The 20,438-nt window shown below is 35.8% G+C and overlaps 1 protein-coding gene and 1 pseudogene across 3 annotated transcripts in view; both read left to right on the top strand.

Moving 5' to 3' along the window:
* Positions 1-19,051, top strand: part of PPP1R2 (protein phosphatase 1 regulatory inhibitor subunit 2) — a 33,268-nt gene extending 14,217 nt beyond the window's left edge. The window contains exons 2-6 of one of the 3 annotated variants that reach the window (XM_059687447.1): positions 4,751-4,858; positions 8,102-8,179; positions 9,012-9,106; positions 14,397-14,564; positions 16,998-19,051. In XM_059687447.1, the coding sequence (XP_059543430.1) occupies positions 4,751-4,858; positions 8,102-8,179; positions 9,012-9,106; positions 14,397-14,564; positions 16,998-17,044 (496 nt within the window). In that variant the 3' untranslated portion in view covers positions 17,045-19,051. Of the gene's footprint in view, positions 1-4,750; positions 4,859-8,101; positions 8,180-9,011; positions 9,107-13,166; positions 13,307-14,396; positions 14,565-16,997 lie in introns of those variants that run through there. The other 2 variants (XM_059687449.1, XM_059687450.1) reach the window with 2 other exon arrangements.
* LOC132232255 (U6atac minor spliceosomal RNA) lies at positions 9,571-9,678 on the top strand (annotated as a pseudogene).
* Positions 19,052-20,438: the final 1,387 nt, after the last annotated feature.

Genomic DNA, 20,438 nt, shown 5'->3' with positions numbered 1-20,438 from the left:
TGGATGGACCTAGAGGGTATTATGCATAGTGAAATAAGTCAATTAGAGAAAGACAAACACCATATGCTTTCACTTACATGTGGAGTCTAAAGAGCAAAATAAACAAAATAGAAACAGACTCAGATACAGAGAGCAGACTAATGGTTGCCAGAGGGTAAGTCGGTTAGGGGACTGGCTGAAAAAAGTTGAAGGGATTAAGAAATACAAATTGGGCCCTACTCAGCTTGGCTCAGTGGTTAGAGCATTGGCCTGTGGACTGAAGGGTCCTGGGTTTGATTCTGGGCAAGGGCACATGCCTGGGTTGTGGGCTCGATCCCCAGTAGGAGATCGAGCAGGTTGGTGTGCAGGAGACAGCCAATCAATGATTCTTATCATTGATGTTTCTATCTCTCCTTCTCTGAAACCAATAAAAATATATTTTAAAAAAGTTTTAAAGAAATACAAATTGGTAGTTACAAAGTAGCCATGGAAATGTAAAGTACAGCATAAGTGATATAGTCAAGAATATTGTAATGCCTCTGTATGGCGCCACAGGGGTACTGGAAATACTGGGGGAAATGCTTTGTAAAGTCTAACCACTGTGCTGTTAACTTGACACTAATACAAAATAATATTGAATGTAAACAGCACAATTGAAAAATACAATTTTAAAAACAAAAATATTAAATGAATTCCAGAAATAAACAATTCATAAATTTTATTTTTATTTCTTTTTTTCCTCTTTATTGTTGAGAGTATTACATATGTTCCCCTCCTTTTTCCCCTGTTGCTCCCCTCCACAAAGTTCCCACCCCACCACAGGCTTTCACCACTCTATTGTCTGTGTCCATGGGTAATGCATATATGCCATAAGTTCTTTGGTTAATCTCTTCCTGCCACCCCACCACCACCACCCTTCCCTCTGAGATTCATCAGTCTGTTCCATGTTTCCATGCCTCTAGTTCTATTTTATTAATCAATTTATGTTATTTATTAGATTCCACATATTAGTGGGGTCATGTGATACTTGTCTTTCTCTGACTGGCTTATTTCACTTAGCATAATAATTTCCAGGTCCCTCCATGCTATCTCAAAGAGTAAGAGGTCCTTTTTTACAGCTGCATGGTATTCCATTGTGTTAATGTACAACAGCTTTTTTATACACTTGTCTGTTGATGGGCACTTGGGCTGTTTCCAGATCTTAGCTATTGTAAATTATGCTGCTATGGACGTAGGGGTGCATACATTCTTTCTAATTGGTGTTTCAGGCTTCTTAGGATATATTCCTAGAAGTGGGATCACAGGATCAAATGGCAGTTCCACTTTTTTAATTTTTTGAGAAAACACACTGTTTTCCATAGTGACTGTACCAGTCTGCATTCCCTCCAGCAGTGTACTAGGGTTCCTTTTTCTCCACAATCTCACCAGCACTTGTTTGTTGATTTATTGATGGTAGCCCTTCTGTCAGGTGTGAGGTGATACCTCATTGTCATTTTAATTTGCATTTTTCTGATGATTAGTGACGTTGAAATCAACATCATAGTCAAGGAGGTCATGTGATATTTGTCTTTCTCTGACTGGCTTATTTCACTTAGCATAATAATTTCTCTCAAGAACAGGAACAAGACAGGGATGTCTGTTTTCACCACTCTTATTCAACATAGCACTGGAAGTTCTAGCTACAGCAGTCAGACAAGAAGAAAAGATAAAAGGCATTAAAATTGTCAAGGAGGAAGTAAAACTCATTATTCACAGATGACATGATATTACACATGGAAAACCCTACAGAACCCACCAAAAAAAACTACTAGACTTGATAAGCGCATTTGGCCAAGTAGCAGGATACAAAATTAATATCCAGAAATCAATGGCATTTTTATACACCAATAATGATCTCTCTGAAAGAGAAACCAAAAAAAAAAAAAAAAAAAGAAAGAAAAGAAAAAAAAATCCCTTTTATTATTGCAAATCTTCTATATATATATATAAAAGGCTAATATGCAAATTGTCCTTGGGGGAGTTCTACCAGATTGCTAGGTGTACGCTGACCCACTGGGGGTGGGGGGTCGGGGGCAGCTCGGAATGAAGGAAGGCCCTATTCACCAGCCAGGCTTAGGAACCTTACCCGTGCACAAATTTTGTGCACCGGGCCTCTAGTAAATAAATACATAAATAAGCAAACATAGGAATTAATTTAACCAGGTAAGTAAAAGACCTGTACTCGAAAAATTACTGGACGCTGATAAAAGAGAGGAAGCTACAAACAAGTGGAAGAATATACCGCGTTCTTGGATTGGAAGAGTTAACATTATTAAAATGTCCATACTATCCAAAGTGATGTAAATCTATAGATTCAATGCAATCCCTATTAAAATACCAATGACATATTTCACAGATCTAGAACAAATACTCCAAAATGTATATGGAACAACAACAAAAAAAGACCCTGAACAGCTGCAGATACCTTGAGATAGGAGAACAAAGTTGGAGGTATCAAAAGATGGTATCAAGTTATACTACAAAGCCATTGTTAATCAAAACAGCCTGGCACTGGTACAAGAATAGGCATATAGATCAATGGAACAAAACTGAGAACCCAAAAATTGACCCAAGCCATTATGCTCAATTAATATTTGACAAATGAGGCAAGAGCATATAAGGGAGTAAAGAGAGTCTCTTCAATAAATGGTGCTGGGAAAATTGGACAGGTATGTGCAAAAAAATTTAAACTAGACCACCAACTTACACCATACACAAGAATAAACTAAAAATGGATAAAAGACTTAAATGTAAGTCGTGAAACCATAAAAATCCTAGAAGAAAACGTAGGCAGCAAAATCTCTGACATCTCCTGTAGCAGAATTTTCACCTATAGATCACCTAGGGCAAGAGAAACAAAGGAAAAAATAAATAAATGGACTACATTAAACGAAAAAGCTTCTGCACAGCCAAAGAAACCAGCATCAAAATGAAAAGGGAACCCACTGTTTGGGAGAACATATTTGCCAATGATACATCTGATGGGTTAATTTCCAAAATATATAAAGTACTCATACAACTTAACAAAAGGAAAACAATCTAATTTAAAAATGGGCAGAGGACCTGAATAGACACTTGCCCAAAGTGGGCATACAAATAAACGGCCAAGAGACTTGAAAAAAATGCTCAACAATTCATTGTGCACCATTCTAAGTACCATGATGAAACCTCAGTGTGAATCGTCCCTTTGTCCAGCATATTCACATTGTATACCAGTACACTACCTGCCTGTAGTCACTTACTAGCCATTTGGTTATCAGATCAGCTGTTCAGGTATCACAGTGCTTTTGTTCAAGCAACCCTTATAGTAGCCTAATGCTATATCACAATGCCTACATTCGTCACCTCAGTTCATCTCATTAGGTAGGCATTGTCATCTCACATCATCACAAGAAAGGTGATGAATACAATATATTGAGAGAGACCACATTTACATAACTTTTATCACAGTATATTGTTATAATTGTGCTATTTTATTATTAATCTCTTACTGTGCCAAGTTTATTAGTATAAATTAAACTTTATTATAAGTATGTATATACAGGGAAGAGCATAGTATATATAAGGTTCAGTATTATCTGCAATTTCAGGCATTCTAATGTGTCCCTCAGAGATAAAGGGGGACTGCTGTATTCCATTTCTGACCAAAGCCTTATTTTTCTAGATTAAAAAATAGAGCTATAATTTTGTTTTTTTGCAACCTAAATCTTTATTTAGTGGTATATGAAATTAATAAAGTTTTTCCCTATCGTTTAATGTTCTGATTTTTTGGTTGAATGTTAGAGATCGTTTATTAAAGCTGGTGACAATGAAACAAAGGCTGGGGAAATGAGCCTAGGTAGGCTGCTTTGGTTCACTAAGAATTCAGAGAACAAGGGCCTTGAGAATAGATTCAGGGAGTTTGCCTGTAATGAACTGCAGCTGCCCATTGCTGCCCTGTTTGCAAGCCTCATGGGGTCCCTTAGAGTTTAGGAGATGCATACCTGTGGGGAAAAAAGGAGGGGGGCAGCGTGTGGGTGTGCTCCTGGGAGGGAGAGCAAGCCTGATTCTTTTGATTAGCATGGATATCTGAAAAAATTAGGCCAAAAAAAATTCCTGTTTGATATTTTTAATCACACTGTTACTAATATATAGATCAAAAATTCTTAACTATTGAGATCAAACAATGTATAAATTTCAATTTTTACTGTTTTAATTTTGTAGATCAGGTGAAGACTAAATATGTCATAGTGTGTTTTGAATGCCTGATGAAGATTCTGAATAATATGTTTTTAATATGTGGGCACTAAGTATTTTATAAAATATTTACCAAGATTTTATTTTAATGACTTACAGTTTTTTTCCTAAATCAGTTTCTATTCTAGTAAAGTAGCTGTAAAAATAGAAGTTAGCAGTCAACTAGAAACTGAAATGTGGGATTTAGATATTTGTGAAATTTAACCCAGTCAGTATGGCTTAGCAGTTGAGTGTCGACCTAGGAACTAAAAGGTCGCCTGGTCAGGGCACATGCCCTGATTGTGGGCTTTATCCCCACCCAGTACAGGGGTATGTGCTGGAGGCAGCCTACGATATTGTTCCTATCTCATCAATGCTTCTATCTCTCTATCCCTGTCCCTTTCTCTCTAAATATCAATAAAAACGTATTTTTAGATGTTTGTGAATTTTAGATGTGCACATTTTTTATCTTTTATTGCTTTGAGGAACAGTTTTTTTCTTTTTCTTTTAATTTTAGTAAAAAATCCCAGAAGTGGGATGAAATGAACATCCTGGCGACATATCATCCAGCAGACAAAGACTATGGTTTAATGAAAATAGATGAACCAAGCACTCCATACCACCGGTAATGTTTGTAGACATCATTCCTTTTTTGACTTGTTTACATTTTGCATTTGATATGAACTTCTAGATAACAGCTGATTTGAATTTGTTTTTATATTTGTTACTGGAGTGCTAATTAACCCAACTGCATATATTGCATATTTTGTGTAATAATATAACTAATATGTAACTTTAAAATTGGGCTTGTTTGCTTCCAAAATAGAAATCAGGGACTTACTCTCTTTGCAGAAAATAACTTCACAGATGTTAACTATTTTTTAACCCATTCAAAGACAAGTGGTCATTACTACTGTTTGGTGTCCTTATTTTTTACTCACATAATATTGTAGTTTAGATCATTGCATTGTTATTGTTGGCAATTTTGAGTCTTCCAAAATTTTAAAAATCATAGTGTGTGTCAGTGATTAGTATAAAGACAAAAATAATGTGCTAATAAGCATTTTGAGAAGATGGAGTTCTAAATAAGTAGAAATACCTAACACAGAGCATGCCTTGTATCGAAAAAATAAAGATTTTCAGGACTGAAATATTTTGTCATTGAAGTGTAAGTTCATAAATCCGGAAGTTATTGTTAAAATAGAATTAAGAAATTCTGTTTTAAATCAGTGGATGAAATCTTGGGAAGAAGCAAAGTTGAGATAACTTGATGATAAAAACAGTAAAAAGAATAAACATGATTTTGGCAAGGGTAGAAAGAAATAAGGAAATAGGAAGTACAGATACTGAAATACTAATACTAATAAACTTGAGGGAAAAAATAGACATATTACCTATGAAAAGTTTACATTGTTTTCTCCTAATTACAGATATACTTTAAGACATACCTTAAAACGTTTATTGTACCAGAAGCCAAAGTTGGGGCTTTCTTCCTTTTCAGTAAAAGTAGTAGACTATTTTGTAACTACCAATTTGTACCTCTTAATCCCTTCACTTCTTTCACAGGGATATAAAAGTACAGTATGGGGAATATAGTCAATATGTATGGTGCTAGGTGGGTACTGGAAATTTCAGGGGGAACACTTTGTAAAGTACGATTGTCTAACCATTATGTTGTATACCTAAAACCAATATAAAATAATATTGAAAGTAAACTGTAATTTACTTTGAAACAGAAAATTAAAATTAAGTAAAAATAAAAGTAGTAGATACCCCTTACTTACCTGTGTTGGAGATACTATCCTGAAAGACTTTAGATCGAACATAATTCAAAAAAATAGCTGTACTCATTATTTTTAGGCTTTATATTTAAAATATAATAAATCTGAATGGTAGATGAGCCACATCCAGCACAGCCAGTGGTGAACCTGAGGAGGGGCGGTGAAGGATTAAAGAAGACACACAAGAGAATATAGTTCGGATCAGGTAGATCACTGTGCCTGGATGAGGAAACAGTGACACAGCCTGTAAGCTGAAGCTTTATTTTATAGTCAGATCACACAAAGCAAAACAAGGGCAAGATGTTTACAGTGTTCTTGTGAATTTCAAATCTGCTTCTTTCCTGTTGTTGCCATTCTCTGAACTCTATCAAGCTTTATTTAGGCAGCACTTGCTGCACGTGCAGGCACACACACATACACACACACACACACTCACCCCCCCACACACACCCCCCTCCCCTCCTGTAGCCCACATCCCTTAGCTACCTAGGCCTGCAGGGTGGGACTGGTCAAGCTTACAACCATAGCCTTTTAGCTATAATTGTGCTGTGAGGGCTTTGCCCTCCAAGCTGGGACTTGTATGTGGCTTTGCCACAAGTCAGTCCGAGGCTTGATCCAGTCCCAATGCTGCAGCTGCTGTCCACAGGTAGATATGCTTTGTTTCCCTCTCTCTCTCTCTCTACCTTACCCATATTCTTCCTCTGAGAGTCTCTAAAGTTATTTGGTCTCTAAATGATTGAGGCTGTGTGTATGTACAAATGTATGTGCTTAGGTTTTCTCGATGTGGTGCTCAGTTTTACCAGCTCTTTTTTTCTTAAAGAGCTTTTTTTTTTTTTTTTCTTTAAGATGCTTTTTATAGCCCTGGCCATTGTTGCTCAGTGATGAGTGTTGGCCCACACATATCAAAGGATTTCGGGTTCAATCCCCAGTCGAGGGCCTGTTCCTGGGTTGCAGGTTCGATCCCTGGCCCCATTCAGGCACATGCAGGAGGCAACCGATACATGTGTCTCACATCAATGTTTCTTTCTCCCCCCTCCCCATATACTCTCTCTGAAAAGCAATGGAAAAATATCCTCAGGTGAGGAATAAAAATAAAAAGGTAAATTTATAGTTGTTTGTATGGAAAATAAGACAATAAATAATAATACAAGAATAAACTGTTTCGTGTACTCTAAACCTACTTTTGCTCCACTGTGTGTGTGTGTGTGTGTATACATATACACAAACATCTAATTCATCTGTAAATTTTATAACAAAGCCTAGATTTTTTATAAAAGAGTTCTACAAATTGATAGATGATTCTGTCCTCTGCTTAATGTAAATGAGTTTATTTCAACTTCACTTAGAAAAAGAGCATCATTTAAACCATAGCACTTATTTAACTTGCCTCCTTAACAAACCAGGAAAGGTATAAGTCATATAGATATGTAGATATATAGGTATATATTTATATCTCTCTATATGTAGCTAAATTCTGTTTTATATACTTTTCAGTGGCTTGAAAATTAAAGATGCCCATATTTGCAATTAAGTGGGGAGCAAATATTTCATTAGAGAGTAGATCTAGAATGCTAAATAGCGTTTAAAACTTCCTGAATGATGTCTTTAGGGTCCAATTTTGTTGGGGGTTTTTTGGGGGGTTTTTTTTGTTGTTTTTTTTTTCTTTAACCCGAACCCAAACCCTCAATTTTGTTATTTTACCTAACCTTATGTCTGTGTAGATCCCTTTGTCTCATCTTCAGGTTATGTAACAGTACATATTGTAAAATAGACAGTGAGGTGGTTTTGTTTGTTTGTTTTTGCATTATTTGTCCCCCCAACCCCACTGGATGGAATAATCGAAGTATTTTTTTCAGATGGTTTGAATTTTCAATATTTATCTTCATAGTTGCAGTAGTGTTGTTGTTTTTTAATCATTTACTTTTAAATATTTGCATTGAATTGAAACTAAAATTAAACTTCAAAGATCACAACAGAGCTATAAATGTCTTGATATTTTAAGTAAGTCAATTGGATTATATTTACCTTGTTTTTCTGCTTGAAAAATTATAGTTCCATTATTAATTATAATCTGCTTGTTGTCCTAGTATGATAGGTGATGATGAAGATGCATTGAGTGATTCAGAAACCACTGAAGCCCTGACCCCAGATACATTAGCTAAGAAGTAAGTACTGTTGACTATAAAGCATTTTCACTTATGCTGGTTTTTTTAAAAATATATTTTTTATTGATTTCAGAGGAGAAAGGGGGGGGGAGAGAGAGAGAGAGAGAGAGAGAAGAAAGAGAGAGAAGAAAGAGAGAGGGGAGAGAGAGAGAGAGAGAGAGAGAGAGAGAGAGAGAGAGAGAGAAACATCCATGATGAGAGAATCATGGATTGGCTGCCTCCTGCAAGCCCCCCACCCGGGACCGAGCCCGCAACCCGGCATGTGCCCTTGACCGGAATCAAACCTGGGACCTTCAGTTTGCAGGCCAATGCTCTATTCGCTGAGCCAAACCAGCCAGGGCACTTATGCTGTTTTTAATTGTGCAGCGTTAAAGGCATTTTACTTGTACAAGTGTAAATAAAAAGCATGTGCTAAGTATATCTGGATTTTTCATAACAACTTTTATAGTCTTGTTTCTAGATTAAAATCAAGGTATGCAGGTGACAAAGATTAGAGTACCAGAGCCTAATACACTGATGGTTGTTTTTTGTTTTGTTTTTTTAATATTGCTGCCTCCTGAGTTTTAAAGATAAATGTGAGGAAGGCAAAAAAGTTGCATTTCTAAACAAAAGCTCTATTTCTTTGCTGTTCATTGATTTCTTACCCTCCAGTCTTCTTGTTGCGTATTGGTTTCTACACCCATCTCACTCTCTTGCTTTTTATTTTCCTCATCAAGTTATAGCTAGTATATTAATGAGCATTAGGTGTTTTAATGGTACTCAAAAGTTAAACAAGTCACTGAGTTAATATAAGAATATGAGTGTGTTGATTTCTTTGCAAATGATTGTTTAGATTAGCTGCTGCTGAAGGCTCGGAGTCAAAGTATCAGGTTCATGTACAAGAAAGCAGTGAAGATGAAGACAGTGACCTCTCACCTGAAGAACAAGGTAGTTTTATTTCCTGTTCTGCTTTCAGTATTATGCCAATAATTTTTGCTTAAAATAAACCCATTATTTGGAAGATTGTAAAATGGTTTTCCTTTTTGGAAAGTGGATGAGAGAGATTGGGAGCAACATTTTTAAATTCAAATTCTACTTATGTGTGTTTATTGTATTGACAGTCTTTTCCACCTCGATATCAAGAATTTGGGAAAATATTACCATCTTTAAAGTAATTATTGATGTTCCTTTGTACTTTTTTAGTGCCTGGCATAGAGTAGATGCTCAGTAAATATTTATTAGATTAACGCTTTTAGAGTCATTGAGTGTTTGGTTTTAAAGTGAATAGAAATAAAAGCTAATTTCCCAGTTGTTTGTGCTTTTTCTGTTTTAAGGCAGAAAAAACTTAATAATTCCAGATAGTCAGGCATAGTAAGAAGATTTTACTAGGTTCCATCATACAAAGAATGATAGTGTCATAGGAAAGAAGATAAAGATAACCTCTCAACAAGGATGGAAAAGGCCTTTGTAGCCCATATAGCACATATACAGTAAGGCATTGCTATCTACTCATTATTTCTGTTTTTGCAGTAACAGTGGTTATGTATGGAGGTTCGGAGAGAAGGAAGATATTTCACCTTGCTTTTTATACCTTTTGAATCGTATGAATGTAGAATCATTTTAAGAATTAAAAATAGTTTATATAAGTTATTTTAAATTGTTTTTAAAAGGAAAAAACCATAAGCCTATGTGTAGGGAAAAAAGATGCAAGAAACACCCACATATCCTCAGAAAAAGAAAAAAAAGAGAGTAGTAGTGTACTTAGAGCTTTGAAATGTAGAGACTACATATTGTAAAAGAAGTTCAGAATCTTTGTCATAGGCAGCTGCTAAGGTATAATTTGTTATTCCTTCCTCACATCCTTAGAATATAGTTTATTCAATGAAATTATGATAGTCTGAGCCTAATTGTCATAGCATATTCTCAAGTTGTATTACATTTTTGTATCCACAGTGACTTCCTGACTTATATTTTCCCAACATATACCCCAAAAGGCCCTTAAAAGGGTTTCAGATAGAAATTCTGTATGTTTTTTTTTTTTTCATTATTCTCTAAAAACATGATCTATTGAGAACAGGGAATTTATTATTAACCTATATTGACAATTTTCATTAAGGGTTTTTTCCTTAAATTGTACTTCTGGGAATTAGCCAGCAGGGGGAACTGTTGAGTAGTTGGCAATTTCACATGTTCAGTTTCCACTAGTAGAGTTACTGATGCATATATACCTATAGATGTTTATTACTTATAAACAAATTACATGTCTTATAAAAAGCCTTGTTTATTGACGGAAGTTTTTAGAAAAAAATTGTCTTGTAACTGATAGCATAACAATTAAGATACTGGCTATGGAGTCAAGACAGATCTAAGTTTATACTCCAGATATGTCACTTGTCTAATTTGCTTAATTTCTCTGAGTCTACATTTCCTCATTTCTAAATCAGGAGCTTTAGAAATATTGAGAGCCATTGGTATTAAATTACATAAATTTAAAGCACTTAGCACTGCTTCTTGGCATATTATAAGTGCTCAGTAAATATTAACTTTTAAGAACTTAAAATAATTGGTATATTCTCCATTTTATTAGTTTGTAGGATAGTAAAAGAAAATATAAAAAGAATAATTCACTTATCTAATCCATGTGGTTAGTTCATTATTATTACATCTGGGCCTGAAACCAGAATGCCCTTGTACTCTGCATTATGTTCCTCTGCCATACAAGGATTATAGATAAAATGAATATATTCAAAGAAGACTAAGACCATTTGTATATTAGCAGCTTTCTGTGAAGTGAATAGAAATTTATTAAATTATGTAATAAATTTTGAGTATTCCAAAACTAGAATCCTATCTAATAAAAGAGAAACATGGTAATTAGTGTACAACTGCTACCCTTCCCATTGGCTAATCAGGGCGATATGCAAATTAACTGCCAGCCAAGATGGTGGCCGGCAGCCAGGCAGCTGGAAGCGAACATGAGGCTTGCTTGCTTCAGTGACGGAGGACTCCAACATTCCCCGCCTGCCGCTGCCGGCCTCTGAGCTGCAACTCTAAGCAACTATGTTACAAATATAGAAGCTAAACAAAACCCCAGAAACCTGCTTTAGTCGCAAGGCTTCAGCCAGCAGGATCGCAACATTGTTTCAAATACAGAAGGTAAACAAAGGCCAGAAACCTGCTTTCAGCAGCGGAGGCCTAAGAGCTGGGGCCTCAGAGCTAAAGCTGGCCCAGAATAAAAAAAAAAAAAAAAAAAAAGGAGCGGTTGGAAGCTTCAGTCACCCGCCAGCCTGAAAACAGCCCTCAGCCCCTCACCCAGACTGGCCAGGTACCCCAGTGGGGACCCCCACCCTGAAGGGGGTGTGACCAGCTGCAAACAGCCATCATCCCCTCACCCAGGCTGGCCAGGCACCCCAGTGGGGACCCCCACCCTGATCCAGGACAACCTTCAGGGCAAACCAGCCGGCCCCCACCCGTGCACCAGGCCTCTATCCTATATAGTAAAAAGGTAATATGCCTCCCAGCACCAGGATCAGCGTGACAGGGGGCAGCGCCCAAACCCCCTGATCACCCTGCGGCTCTGTGTGTGACAGGGGGCAGGGCCACAACCTCCCTATCCGCCCTGCTCTGTTCGTGACAGGGGAAGGCGCCCAACCCCCTGATCAGCCCTGCTCTGTGCCTGATAGGGGGGAGGTCCCCAACCCCCTGATCGACCCTGCTCTGTGTGCGACAGGGTACGGAGCCCCAACCCCCTGATTGGCCCTGCTCTGTGCGTGACAGGGGGTGGTGCCGCAACCTGCCCATCGACCCTGCTTTGAGTGTGACGGGGCGGTGCCCCAACTCCCCAATCAGCCCTGCTCTGAGCCCGACCAGGGGCTGCACCTAGGGATTGGGCCTGCCCTCTGCCACCCGGGAGCAGGCCTAAGCCAGCAGGTCGTTATCTCCCGAGGGGTCCCAGACTGTGAGAGGGCACAAGCCAGGCTGAGGGACTCCCCCTTCCCCCCGAGTGCACAAATTTTTGTGCACCAGGCCTCTACTATATCTATAACAAGCAAAACCAAGTTTATTATCTCTTAAAATTAAAAAGAAATAATTTTCTTAGGCTATAAATATAATTCACCAAAAAAAAAAAAATACTATTATATCAACTCGTAGGAATAAGGAACTACAAATTAAAAGTGTCATGGTACCTTTCTTTCCTTTCAGATAAACACGGATTAAAAAGAAAGACAATATCTCTTTTGGTGTGAATGTGGAGAAATAGGTTACTCATATTACTATTGGTAGGCATGGAAAATGAAAGCTAAAAACAAAACATCTTTTGATCTAGTAATTCAGTTTTCCAGTGTTTAATGTTTTTTAAACATATTTAATGAAATCCCATTTAATATACATGTGTACATAAAATTGCAAAAATAAAAAGTGCACAAGAGTATTCCCCTTTACTATATGTGATGTGTCAGTTTTTTCTGTTCTTCTTTTTTTCTTTAAATGCTAATTGTGACTCAATAGTCATGAAGCACGGTTTGAAACCACACTAGTTAATATTACAAAGATAATAGAACAAATACACAAAAATGTATGTATATTACATAGTAAAAAACATTGAAAATATAAAGGGGGAAATCAGATATCTGTGATATAGGGGATAAAATTGTTCTCATACTTTATAATCATTTTTAAATTATGTAAACCTGCTCTGTACGTGGCAGAATTTTACTATGCTTCTCATGAAATTGTGTTACTTTGTAATGAGAAAAAGTGTTACCTTTTTAGTAAATTTATATGGTATTGGAGGCAATTAGAATGTTTTATTTTTTTATATTGCTTTGTACTACATCATCTGAATACTTTAAAGGCATAACTAAAAATTTAGTCATGAGAACTTGGTCTCTTTAATGGTCTTTTTTCTTTTCTTTCTTAATTTCAATCCTCTTTACAATATGGTACTCTGAAAGAGTAAAACAAATCTTAATTTCAATCCTCTTTACAATATGGTACTCTGAAAGAGTAAAACAAATCACAAAGGAATCTATAGGCAGAGAAGAAGAAAGATATTTGGCAAGATCTTTATGGAATGCTGAAATGGATGTTGGTCTCAGAACTTTCCTGAAAGTGATTGATGAGTGGTGATATGAATTATAAATGCCTGTAAAACATAAGTATACATAATGATAAAAACTTGGATTTAGAAGACATTGAAGAAGTACTTTGAATAGCTGTATTCTGAGAGATTTCTATTTCTTTATGCCTTTTTGGCATTAAAATATTTTTATGAATGCCATAATAAAACTATGGTGAATGAGTTTGAATGCTCTCTTGTTTGACAAAATAAATAGTTGGCAATTTTATATCAACCCCCTTTTTTGTTTTTTTAATTTACAGGTCTAAGAAATTTTAAAATCTTAGACTTATTTCTTCATAAACAGTTGATCTTTAAAATGCTGTCTATTAATTATGATCAGCTATGTTTATTTGTTGCTTGTTTAATGTTTCTATGGTGAATATAAATAAAAGAATAGTCCATAATTACTTCACTATAATAACTGTAATAATAGGTTTTTCTTAAAATTACTCTGGGGATGAGGTTGCGTTTTTAGCCAGTATTTTTTTAAATCCTAGTAATTTCTTAATGAATAGTAAGAATTTCTTAAAGAAATTTTTTCTTAATTATAAAAATAAAAACTTGAAAATATTAAAATTATTCCATAGTTTCTTGGCCCAGAATTAGCCACTGTTACTTATTGAGTCTTATTTTCTCTCTATATGTATGCATGCACATACATGCAGGCTTTGTATATAATACTTCTACATAGTATTCATCAGTTTCTGCTCAGACTGTCAATACACACACACACACACACACACACAGTATTATAGTTTGCTTTTTTCCCCTATTCAACTCTTTCTGGAAAGTTTTTCAATATCTTTAAATTTTCTTCACAAATAGAGCTACTCAATGGCTTTATTCTTGTATTCCAATTAAGATATTCCTGAACCATCTAAAGCAGAAATTGACAAACTTTTTCTTTAGAGGCAAGAAAGTAAATACTTCCGGTTTGATATGCCATATTGTTCTATTGCAGCTACTCAGCTCTGCCTTTGAGCACAAAAGCAACCTTAAACATTACAAAAACAAACGAGCATCACTGTGTTCCAGCAGTACCAACAGATATAGGCTGTAAAGTTTGCCAGTCCTTGAGCTAAAGACTTCCTAAGTCTATTTTTTTGTATTTTATAGAAAAAAAGCGACAGTTTGAAATGAAAAGGAAGCTTCACTACAATGAAGGACTGAATATGAAATTAGCTAGGCAATTAATTTCAAAAGATCTACATGAAGATGATGAAGATGAAGAAATGTTAGAGAGTGCAACTGGAGAAAGTATGAATATGGAAGAATCAAATCAAGGTTAGGTGTTTAAGAAATATTCCTGAGACTCTTGTAATCCTTTGTGCCTAATAGACTTTATTTTGCTTTAAACTTAAAGAACCTCAGAATATTTTGCTGGCATTCAATTATGCCAAAAGTTTCTAAAATTTAAACACCTGTGGCCAATCTCAAAATAATAAAGTTTTTTATGCCAAGAGTTGATTTAAGACCATATTTTATATTATATATTAATGTGTTTTGGTTTACTTGATTTTAAGCAATGATGTTTGTCTTCATATTAAGCTGTATTTTGTTTTTAATGTTTTAGATCCTGTTTGATATTTCACAATCTGAATTAAGGTTTAAACTTTAGAAGAAATGTTTTTAATATGGAAGATTTGTTTTAATATCCCTTTGGGTACAAATTGTATGATATGTTTTCAGTGTTGATTCTTTTGACTCTTGGATTGACAGGTTATTTGGCTAATTGGTTGTTTATAAATCCTCACCTGAGGATATTTTTTCCATTGGTTTTTTTAGAGAGAGTGGAAGGGGGCAGAGGGAGAGAGAGAAACATCATGTGCCTATCGATTGGTTGTCCCTTGCACATGCTCTGAACTGGGGCCGGGAATGGAACCTACAATCCAGGTACATGCCCTTGACCAGGAATTGAACCCTTGACCCTTCAGTGCTCAGGCTGACTAACCATTGAGCAACACAGGCCAGGGCTTGTTTTGTTTTTTTAAGTATCAGACAGTCTGCCCCTGCAGCCTACCAACTCTTGATCAGTCATAGGAAATAGATTTTATTTATTTATTTTTAACAACCTGTTATTTTGGTATTCCATGAAGGTGAATCTTCTACACCACTAATACAGATGTTGTGCCTGTTTTACCTACTCTTTGTAATTGCAAACATGCTTTTCAGTCGAGATGTAACTTTATTAGTTGTGCTTTGGATGGTTAAGTCTTAGGAAAGTAAATTATCATATTGTTTTGGTGAGCATATGTGAAATATCAGTGTTCTGTGATAGAATCTGATAACTGTCTCATAATAAAAATACTATTACAGTATTTTTTGATATTCCATATTAGGCTTTATTTAGCCTTTTGTATAGTTTGTTTTCTGTTTCGTTTTTTAATTTTTATTTATTGATGTTAGAGAAAGAGAGGAATGGAGAGAGACGGAGAAAAAAAAACACATTAATTTGTTGTCTCACTTATTTTTGTATTCACTGATTGATTCCTGACCTGGGATCAAACCTGAAACCTTGGCATATCGGGATGGCGCCCTAACCAACTGAGCTATTCAGCCAGGGTGATACAGTTTACTTTATTCAGCATTTCATTTCCATTGTATACACTATAACCTGTTTAGCTTATATTTAACTTGAACAAACTTTATTTTGAATAATTGTTATATGTCTTTTTTAAAATTTATTACCCATTTTTAGTTGGCCTTTCTCCTAATTGGTCTTTGTTTCCCATTTACCACCTATATCTCAGTGATTTATTTTGATGTAAAAATGAATGTTTCTTTGGTTATGAGTTTTCATCAGTTTCTGCTCAGACTTTCAATATCAGTTCTTCATAACTCTGGTCAAACACTGTGAATACTTACCTTATTTGCCTCTGGGAATTTGCACCAGCAACACTGTGCCAAAGGTTAGAGGGATTTCTTTTTTTAAACCACAGCTTTTGAAAATAGCTCTTTTTGTCTTTCTATTTGTAAGATATTAGATTTCACACATATAGTACATAAGTATATTTTATCATTTAAAGATAATGATTAAAATTTGTATTAGCTCAGTGCTTGGTTTTTCTTCAGTGGAGATGAAGTACTACTTACATAGGAATATATTCTATCTAGCTTCATAAAGTATACAAAGAAAGAAAAGACTATAAAATAAAACAGGGAAGAAAGTTCTTTATCCTCTACCCTTTTGGTTTAAAAAATAATCTTACCAGCTTTTAAAATCTCCAGGTTTTATAGAACCCATTACTTTTTTAGCGTTATTCTTCTCCCCTGACCTCTGTTTTGTTGTTTTTATTTTTTTTTAAAGTAGCATATTTAGAATCTGAAGAAATATTTTATAAAATATATAAATTTTATATATTTAAATATTTTATAATTTTGATAACATAAATGCCAATCTTCTTATAGCATTGGGTATTTGAGTTGTAATTAACTCAGCTATCCACCTGTGATTTACTCACAGGAATGTGAGTCTGAAACGTTTTTGTCTTGTCACCAAGTCGACACTCCAGTTCTGCTCTTTAGAAAATTTGGGGGTATGCAGATTCTTTCATATCAGACTATTTTACCTACGGGAAATATACCATATTTGTTCTTTAGATCTTTTTATTTGTTAATCATCAATGGTGGTGGAAGGGAACTTTAGCTCAGGGAGTTCCCAAGTTGAGACTATACAATAAACAAATTATGTTGATTGTTTTTCTTTTATCTTTGCAGGATCTACTACAAGTGACCAACTGCAAAACAAATCACAGAGTTCATAGAAGAGATTTGTTCAACACTCATTGTTGATACAGACCCTGTTGCTATACTTTACTGCTCTTGTTCTCTACAATTCATGACTTAAGTACCAAAATGCATACCAATGTTGCCAAGAATTAAATAACTTTAGAGACTAATTAGACTTGAAAATGCCTAATTGATATATATATATATACATATTCTTGTGCCTAGTACTTCACCACAAATACAGCATATCATCAGTCCAAAACTGCATTACTTTTTTAAGAACACTGGTTAATTTGTATAAGATATTACATAGCTTTTTATGCTTTAGAGGTTAAATAATATCTTGGGGAGGGGGAGGGGATTTAATTTATTTTCTTCACTTCTAGATGTGATAGCTCGTGTAAAATTTTTTTAAGTCAAAATCCAATTGGAACAACAGATTATATAGGCTGATAAATATTCAATCTGAAAAGTATTTTAACACATTTCAACTTGATTTTTCTCTTTAAATAAAAAAGATTACAAGAATTACTATTGCATTTTCTGGCCTACTACCTTTAAAATTCCTTTTGAGTTTGTTTATGTTTTCAGGGAAAGGATTAAACTTTTTCCTCACCAAAACTAGCTTTATTCACAAATAAATTATCAGGTTAAACTTGCACTAATGTCTGCTCTTTTTTTGTACACTTGATTGGCAGACTTCAGATCAGTTTTTTCAAACAAATATAATTCTAATGTAGTTTTAGCATTCCCTTTATATGTCTGTCCTAACCACCTGCCTTTGTTTCATACTCCTTTCCACATATATGCACACAATGACCCTTTACCTTTATAAAGAACTGAAGGCCTGGTACACAGATTCGTGCACCAGTGGGGTCCCTCGGCGTGCCTACAGGGATTGGGCCAAAATTGGCAGTTCAACATCCCCCGAAGGGTCCCAGATTGCGAGAGGGCGCAGCAGTGCACGAATCCATGCACCAGGCCTCTAGTATGCATATAAGTAAGATCTTTGGTTAATCTCTTTCCGCCCTCCCCACTGCCCCTTCTCCTCTGAGATTTATTAGTCTGTTCCATGTGTCTACACCTGTGTGTTGAGCATCTGCCCCCTGATGATCAGTGTGCGTCATAGCAACCGGTCGACCAGTCGCCTAGGCTTTTATATATATAGATCACAGATTGCTGTAACATTAGGAACTCTTCCTTCTCTCACATATTCTGTCATTTGTTGTAGCAATGAAAATCTTATTTTGACTATCAATGCCTATTTTTTTTTCTTCTAATATGTGGAGAAAACGGATTTAATAGCAGCAGTACTATAGACAAGAAATACAATTCAACTGCAAAATTTCTACACCGCTCTGATTTACAGCCTGCTAATTAATTTGCTATTACTAGTTTATTGTTTGACTTAAGTAGACCTTAGGAAATAACTGAGGTTGTTTTTTTTTTTTTGCATGATGAGAGAATGGTGTGTAACTAGTGGTATGAAGTTAGTTCCTAAATGTATAGACAAGTAATATGAACACTTTTTAATTTAAAACTTTACTCTCTGCTTTAAGGGAATATGATAATGTATACTATGACAAATGTATTTTATTCTTCTAACACAGTAAGATTGATATTTTTACCCCCTGAAATGAAGTGCAGTTCCTGTGTTTCTTGGTTTAATGATAGTTTCATTTTTAGTCAATTATTTGTATCTTAATTTTTTGTTAGTGCCCAAAGAATCCATTATATGAACAGACTTTTAAATAATTCCTATATATTGTACATATGAAATGGCTTTTACTGAACAGCTTATCTTCCACTTACAAGTTTATGGAAATATCAATATGTCAAATAAAAAGTGGGAGAGCCCTGGCCAGTGTGGTCAGTTGGTTGAGCGTCATCCAAAAGGTCACCTGGTTTGATTCCCAGTCAGGGCACATACCTAGGTTACAGGTTCGATCTCTGGTCAGGGTGCTTATGTGAGGCAACTGATGAATGTTTCTCACATCAATGTTTCTCTCCCTCTCTCTAAAAGATCAATAAAAACATTTTTTTTTTAAAAGTGGGAACATTATTTGCTGTTAGAAGAATGTTTTTGTTATTTTGAATATCTTTCTAAAATGGAATCCAATCAAAGCACTTCTGAACTACAGATATAGTATTCTAACTATAACATGTTAGCTAATAGCACCAAACTATTTCTTGAAACTTCAGTCACAGGCAAACTCTCATTTCTCGTTTTTAAGAAATGCAGAGCCCTAGCTGGTTTGGCTCAGTGGATAGAGCGTCAGCCTTGGACTGAGGGTCCCAGGTTTGATTCCAGTCAAGGACACATGCCTTGGTTGCAGGCTCAATCCCCATGCAGGGGGCATGCAGGGGGCAGCTGATCAATGATTCTCATTATTGATGCTTCCATCCCTCTCTTCCCTTCCTCTGAAATCAATAAAAAAATATTTTAAAATAAAAAATGTAGATAGTTATCTCAGGAAAATAAAACATGGCAAATAGCATGCCCAGTAGGATTTTAGAAGTCCAATGTAACTAAGTAAAACTGTTTTTATCAAATCATGAGTTTCTAATTAACATGGTATTGGACTATATAAAAAAATGAACCTTTATGATTCAAGTTATACTTTCTCTTTGGAAAAAGTTATCAATGTTCAGTTCTAGCCAAGGTAGATTTTACATTCAACTTTTTGATCAATATTACTTCCTCTGCTTAACTCGTGGTGTCATCATTTCTACTCATTCATTGTTTAGTCTAAAATTCAGCAGTGATGTTCTTTAAAATGTAATAATAAAATGGTGTAAATGGATTATTAAAGAATAACTTTAAATTGAAGATTAAGGAGAAGTGCCATTTTTCCCTAGACTTTAATTTTGTTTACATTTTTCCTTTTAAATTGGTACACTAAGTATCCCAATATGTAAAAACCCAAGGTCCATAACGTCCAAAATGACTGAAGCCTCAACCAAATGCCAGGCTGTGTGCAGCAGGCTCCGGTGGGTGGGGACTGGTGAGCGGGCTGAACTGACCTCTTGGGGAGAGAGAGAGAAGCAGGGGTGATCAGCAGACCTTGCCAGCAGCTACACCTCTTTCTGTCTGAGAGATTAGCAGTTCAGCCCTCTCACCAGCAGCCTGGGGTGGCTATTGATCAGCCCTGCCTCTCTGATCAGGCCTGGAGATAGGCCCGGAGACACTGACTGGCATAAAAAAATGACCAGTCAGAACCAAATCTGGGTGAACTGTGAGGAGCCAATGGCTGCCTAGGAGGCAAAGCTTTTGACGCTGACTGGCATAGAAACCAACCAATCAGAACCAAACCTGGGTGAACTGGGCGGAGCCAATGGCTGCCTAGGAGGCGGAGCTTTTGACGCTGACTGGCATAGAAACCAACCAATCAGAACCAAACCTGGGTGAACTGCGAGGAGCCAATGGCT

This window comes from Myotis daubentonii, chromosome 3 (genome assembly GCF_963259705.1).
Source record: "Myotis daubentonii chromosome 3, mMyoDau2.1, whole genome shotgun sequence".
In the NCBI taxonomy this organism is placed as follows: Eukaryota; Metazoa; Chordata; class Mammalia; order Chiroptera; family Vespertilionidae; genus Myotis; species Myotis daubentonii.
Note: the sequence above shows the minus strand (reverse complement) of the source record. Positions and strands in the feature narration are given on the sequence as shown.